Source organism: Anneissia japonica, unplaced genomic scaffold (assembly GCF_011630105.1).
Source record: "Anneissia japonica isolate Jap-2015-1 unplaced genomic scaffold, ASM1163010v1 scaffold3798_len331662_cov138, whole genome shotgun sequence".
In the NCBI taxonomy this organism is placed as follows: Eukaryota; Metazoa; Echinodermata; class Crinoidea; order Comatulida; family Comatulidae; genus Anneissia; species Anneissia japonica.
Window position 1 is genome coordinate 68,425 of NW_022746449.1, and position 7,162 is coordinate 75,586.

General features: G+C 36.0%; 1 protein-coding gene across 1 annotated transcript in view; it reads left to right on the forward strand.

The window, feature by feature from the left end:
• The first annotated feature begins 714 nt into the window (after nucleotides 1-714).
• The window catches only part of LOC117120216 (NXPE family member 3-like), a 15,192-nt gene continuing 8,744 nt past the window's right edge, over nucleotides 715-7,162 (forward strand). The window contains exons 1-3 of the mRNA XM_033265230.1: nucleotides 715-828; nucleotides 2,051-2,880; nucleotides 3,563-3,615. Coding sequence (XP_033121121.1) covers nucleotides 721-828; nucleotides 2,051-2,880; nucleotides 3,563-3,615 — 991 coding nt within the window. The 5' untranslated portion in view covers nucleotides 715-720. The remainder of the gene's footprint in view (nucleotides 829-2,050; nucleotides 2,881-3,562; nucleotides 3,616-7,162) is intronic.

A 7,162-nucleotide genomic window follows, 5' to 3' on the forward strand; every position in this document is an offset into this window, starting at 1 on the left:
TCAACACAGAGGAGGCGGGGAATGCAAAGGTTCTGCCCATATAAACCAGACGGAGGGCGCACGCCACCGCACTACACCTGTGATAACCATGATGGTGATAACAACACGTCAGTTAATTGATGAATTTGCCGAAGATGGACGAAACGTCGTAAAGTGGGTTAAATCTATTTGGCGAAAGAAAGAAGTTAAATCATTAAAAAAAAAAATAATAAAAAAATTGGTGTTTATATAATTGAAAGAATACCGTAATAAAGAGAGTGTATATTACCCATGGATGTTTATATTTATCTAATGCATTATTAGGTAACTATTTAATAATTTAGGAATATCTCATCTTGATAGTCTTTTCACTGAACTTTTTGAAAATGTTAAGCAGGACGCTCACTGGGCACGACGGTCGTCGATTCTATAAAGAACGCAACGCGAGAACGACGCACGCGCAACGGATCGTTTTTAATGACGATCAGTTCAGACTGCCACCGACGATCTGCAGACGGCGTCGCGTCTTTTATCGCTCACAGAGAGCGAGGTTGGATTCGTCGTGCGACGGTCGTACGACCGACATACGACGCAGTGAGTGCTCGGCTTTAGGCATAATCATTATTAGAATATTTCAAATATCACATTGTACTAGGCTTTTGTAAAATCGGTCAGAGTCCAGTGCACTAGTCATCTGCTTGTCTGCCTCACAAATCAATCATTTACAAAGTGATACTGGAAATGCAATTGGGAACTCATTTCGTAGGTTTATTTGTAACTATGCAGTACCAAATTGTAAAACACTTGTGTAGATTCCGGATTTTTGTTATTTCTAGTTTTATGGCGATGGTAAGTCACATGATATTTGCAATGTTAACAGATTAGTATAAATATATACCGTTAAACCTGAGAAAGAAAGCCAGCGGACTTAATATCGAGAACAGAAGCCTCCAAAAAAAAACCCTATATTAAAAATATAATAATCAAGGTCTATTTTATTAAATTATATCAAAATCTTGATTTGATTTATATCGTTTATATGTAATTAATATGATAATCGTCTGTATGTTTTAATGATCATTATAATTTTTAAAATAATGTTTTTATATTTGTGATTTAAAAAAAATATTCAACAGAACTTCGAATTCTATGGTTGAAAAATGTTTTAGTAGCCCTATACGATTCTAGCACCTTCCAAATATTTGAGGCATTCATGTTGAAAAGTAACCCTCTCGTTAGTTTGCAAAAAACAATCTCAGAAAGAAGCCCCATCTTGGAAAGAAGTAAATCCCAGATCCCTAAATATGAAGCCCATGGATTTCTTTTCAAATGTTACAATGTTGACTATTATCTGTCTATGCAGTTTTAAGTTATTTAAATAATATATTATTATTATTATTATTATTATTATTATTATTACTATTATTATTATTATTATTACTATTATTATTATTATTATTATTATTATTATTATTATTTATTACTATTATTATTAGTATGAAAGCAGTGGCGGTGCCATGGGGTTTAAGACCCTCATCGGTTTGGTCAAGCCCCCCCCCCTTCTACCCCACACCATCGGCCAAAGCTCGTCGAGCAGTCGGACCAAAAAAAAAATAGGCCTAGCTTTTCCATATCCTAGCCATTTCCGGCCATCTATAAGTTCCAATTACATATTTTTTTAAAATCTCGTTTTGGAAGATTATTATTATTATTATTATTATTATTATTATTATTATTATTATTATTATTATTATTATCATCATTATTATTATTATTATTATTATTACTATTATTATTATTATTATTATTATTATTATTATTATTAATATTATTAATATAATTATATTTTTTCTTATAATTATTGTTATTGTTATTATTACTATTATTGTTGTTGTTGATTTTGTACGTCTATTAGTATTCCTATGTTAATGTTGTCACGCTGTAGTTCATTTTTTCATCTATTTGGTCGGTTGAGGTTTCTTAAGTCAACTTATCCCAAAGAGTTATCATTATCATTATTATCAACTTAACCAACTGGATTTATAAGATTATGCTATGTTCGTACCAACAGTTCGTTTATGTTTTGTTATATCACTACGTATTACACACCACCGGATATGAAACCTACTTTACTGCAAACGATAGGCTCCAAAAATCTATCAAAAATTATACCATTAATGCAGAATGGCATATAAATGCGGTTCCAATGTTCTCTGACGTAATGGCGAGAAAGCTTGAGCAGAACATGCACAGTCAATTCAGTACTGGTTACAAGCTTAGACTCGGAAGCCGGAAATCAATCAATTGCGATCAAACAACATTTACTGTTCTTGGAGAAAAGGCTATTCACTTTGGTGAGTTCTTTAGCATAGTCATCAAAGCTAGGGATAAAAATGGCCAAACACTAGAAAGAGGAGGAGACTTTTGGTTTGCTACGATCTCAAATTCAAAACTTGCGACACGAAGTGCTGGGAAAGTCATCGATTACAAAAATGGAACATATGAGGTTATTTTTTTGGCTTCATTTACCGGAAATGTAACAGTTGACATAGTTTTGGTTGCACAAACAGAGGCAATTGCATGGTTACGTCAAGTATTTTGGCCAGCAGAACAGAAATTAAAGTGGGTCGGCTACTTTTCGGGGCAAACAAATTATAATTCGAAAAAGAAAACGAAAAAGAAATCAAAGGTAGAAACAAGTTTCTGCTATCTTCAAGGAGGACTCCAATGGAATGATAAATGTGAATTTAGACATGCCACCGCCCTGGGATCTGTAGTATTTGCCTGTGGCAGACCAGCGACTTTTGAATGTGATTCTCTGATAGCCATTAAAATAGAGCCACATCATGCAAGTCAGATGACGAAGAGAATGATAGCAGGAAAGGAATACATGTTCAATAGGTTAGTATGACATTAACAAAATAAATATGCATGTTTAAATGTCTGAATTTTCAGACGACAAGACACCTTCCATATTGACAAAATTGAAAGCGAATACGTGCAGCAGCTGCTTTTTTAAATTATGGTTAAATTATGTTTACTTATTATATTATATTGTATACTTATTACATGCGTGCAACTGAGCACGAAATTTAAGACACATTTACAAAACATGAATGCTTTCAACTGGCTTATCTTCCGGCCCACTTTGCCGACCGACCTTTGCACGAAGGTGTGCTGCTTTTCAAATTTATAGTTCAGTTATGTTTACTTTATATATTATATAGTACTTATATACTTAATGTAGTATTATTTTCGTGCAACTGAGCACAAAATTTAAGACACATCTACAAAACATGAATGCTTTCAACGGGCTCATCTGCCGGCCCACTTTGCCGACCTTGAGTTACCTTAAGTCACGTAAATTGTAATTAACATGATTTTGCCATCCGTTATCTCACCCATTATCATATATTATGATAATAAGTGGGATAACTTCTGCGCATCTAGCGACATGAGAATTATGTTTGGCGGATACTGGCACTCCACAATTAACGCATGAATCCCAACACGATGGTGTATATATTTTATCTCGGCGTATGTATACACTTTCTTAATAACGCATTATTTTTATTGTTTTCAGTTCTTACAGAAGCTTAAGTAACGGACCTACAACCGTCAGAATTATTGACAGAGGTAGGCCTATGCCTTTCAGTTATGTCCTTGGGCAAGGCACTTTATCTGCGTTGCTTCTCTGCACCCAGGAGTATAAGTGGGTATCTGGTAGGGTTAATTGCCAAAATGCGCTGATGTAGCTTCTGCAACGTTATGGCATACTCCCCCAGGGAGCTTGAGTTTTTGTTCCATAGGCGTTTAATCCAATGACCACAGTAATGATAATGTGAAGGGCATACTATTATTATTATTATTATTATTATTATTATTATTATTATTATTATTATTATTATTATTTTGTAAATGTGATGATGGTAGTACCGATTTCATGTTTCATGATGATGCCGATAACAATAATATTGTAACAAGCATTTTCAATGTGCAAGCTGATTTTTTGGTGCAGCAATACAGAATAAACATTAACACTGTCAACAGTATATACATGATACGAATTCGACTCAGCTGTAGAATGGGACTTCTAACTTTCTAACAAAGCAATACAAAAAACACATTAAAACAAACAATTAAAGGGTTGTTGTACAACTGTAGCAAATATAAGCAATTAATATAGGAACATATAGATGGAATAACGACCCCCCCCCCCCCCACTCCACAAAAAAGTTCTGCTGGTATAGGCCTAAGCCTAGGCTCATTGCTCTACTGAGTACCTACAGTATCACCTGGTAGACAGTGGCGGCTGTAGGATATAATTTATGGGGGGGGGGGGCTAATATGTCCGACTCGGGAGGGGGTGGCTAAATATTTTTGGGTGTAACTATAGCGCGCAGTGTTATCTGGGGTGGCTATGGAAGGGGTGTCCTCTCCTCCCATTTTTTTTAATTGGGACTTCTAGATGGCCGGAAATGGCTGGGATGGGAAAACTAGGCCTATTTGTGTCTACTGGGCTAAGAATTAACTATATGGCCCCGCCCACTCTTTACCATCACCCTCAATACACTGTACACGATAAAGTAACACATGATCAGATGTAGTTTGATTCGGTCGTGATTTATTACGACAAAAAGACAAAAGGACCGTCGCACTTAATGGATTTTGCAAACGTACAATATCGAAGAAAATAATTTTCACTACGTAGCCCCAGCCAGCCGCTGACACAGGCACGTTTTCAGTGAAGTAAACTCACTGAATCTGAAATGAGTGTTGCGAGGTACAACAGGGTACCCGTAATTATTTTTGGACAGTATTGCCTGACGTGCTGCCCCAGACATGCTGAAAGGCCTGTGGATAAGGTGTATCAACAGGGTAACCAGGACGATTTGTAGATGAAAGCTTATGAGTGTAATTTTGCCGCAGCCCTCTGCTGACAGGCGTGTTTGCGAACTACACGGCGTTTTATTGCCCAAGCTAATTGCTGAAATCTCACACCGACAAATGCGACATGCGGATGTAATTGCGGAAGGCTTGCATGAGATCCATCTTCTCATAGTGCGAATTTCCGCTTCGGGGCGCCCCATTTCTGCTGCCCAGGTATGGTTGCAGCCCCAATTCAAAAACTATGGCCAGAGTAACGTGAGAGGTCGAGGCCCAAAAAAAAACTATTGCTGCCTTCAGTTTGGAGTTAACGAATGAGGGAGGAACTGGATTCCCGTCCTCAGGGGCGGATTTAGAGGGGGGGGGGGCTTAACAGGCTTTAGCCCCCCCCCCTAAAATTTCATAGCCATTTCTTTTTAACTGCTTTTTGAAGGTCCAAATTAAATTATCGTTTAATGTTTTCTTCACACACATCATATTTATGGGCTAAACATTTTACAGATGTGTATAAGAGACAGATTGTATCCTTATTACATGCGTGCAACTTAGCACGAAATACAAAAAACGTAGCTAATAGAGCTGCTTTTGCCTACTTTTCAAAGTGGGGGGGGGGACATGGTATCGATTGCCCCCCCCCCCACTTTTCACCAATCTTCTATAATTAAAACCCCACTTTTACAAGCGAATGGAAAGAATAACAATTACGCATGAAATTTGTCTGTTCACTTTTTTAAGTGCCGTACGTATTTTATTTTCCGGACCAAAACCAAGTAAAAAAGCAATTGTTTAAACATTTTGTAACCATCTCAGAAACCCACTAGATCGATTTTATGGGTGCAGCGACTATCAGAGGCTAAATTTATTGTGAAAACAATGTACTGAACGTTGTTGAAATTGGAAGCATGTATCCTTATTAGGCCAATATTTTTACAAACTCAAAAGTGAACAATTTCTAATATAAACGATTTATTCTTTTTGTATATTATTATGACCCGTACGTATATACTAGTGTTTAACATTATCTACTAATTTTTACTAATTTTTCAAAATTATATTTTAAAAATGGGGAAAAAAAACAAAGGAAAATTAGAATTAGAATTTAGGTCTGAGAGTGCCATTTCCGGCAATCTAGAGGTGTCATAATCATAAATTTTCTTACCCCAACCATGGTGGGGCTGAGGTGGTAGTCCAGCTACACTCTCCATCTGTAAAAGTCCCTCTCTGGGCCCAGCTCTATTCCAAATTACTGGATCCGCCACTGGATATTTTAAAAATTTCGTATGGAAATGAATGTTAATTGCATTGCTTAAAATCAATTAAAAGGCTATATGTGCCAGAGCATCCGCCGGGCTTCGCCCCCTGGTCCCCAAACATTGATGGGGCCCACGGCCCAAGGCTTTATTTTTCATCTCGTCCCCCACTTTCAGCCACGGATCGGGACGCCCTTGGGTCGGAGGCAGGTATTTAAACGTTTGTATGATACACTGAACATTTCGTCGAGAGAGTTGTTCCAGTTTAGTTTTTTCTTGATTGCTTGTCGTCGGATAATACTACTACATTTAAAACATATTTTAAGGGGAATTCTTTTGTCGTCTGAGGTTCTCCCTTAACATTGTCAAATTTTACCTTTAGGGACAGTATTTTTATTATGGAACTGTTTTCACGCTCTTCATTGTCGTATGTTCACCATTGGCAACCCTTTCACCAGGATTTTTAAAGAATGGTGAAATTTCAGAAAATGTCCTCCAAATTTTAAGGGTGGTGCACAAAATTCTAAAGGGTGGATACAAACAATTGCTATTTTAGTACATAGCAAGTGAAACGCTATGTCTGTTTATTGACCTTGCATTTGCATTAATATTTTTTGAAGAGTGGTTCCAATATTTTAAGCATGGCATATAATTTGCCTTTTTAATATTTTTATTTAAATTATGTTGTTTCTGTGAGTATCCTACGTGAAAAGATATTTTTATCTGCCATTAAAGATCCTAGTTGATCATTTTTCATATTATTAATTTATTTACATATATTCTTGTTATAATAATGTTTTACTATAAATATTAATATTTACGGAAATAAATGTTGTTTAATGAATGAATAATTATTCAAATCCACTTGAACGACAACAACAACTAGGCATCAGTTATTATTTTTAATGGTGTCTACCACATATTTCTTCTTCAATTATATACAGATACTAATTAAAAGCTCCATTGTACAATTATTTATTCAGTTACAACGTAGTACTATCAGATTGTTTTGAAAGCTTAATGCAGTCACTATAACAATATTCGAA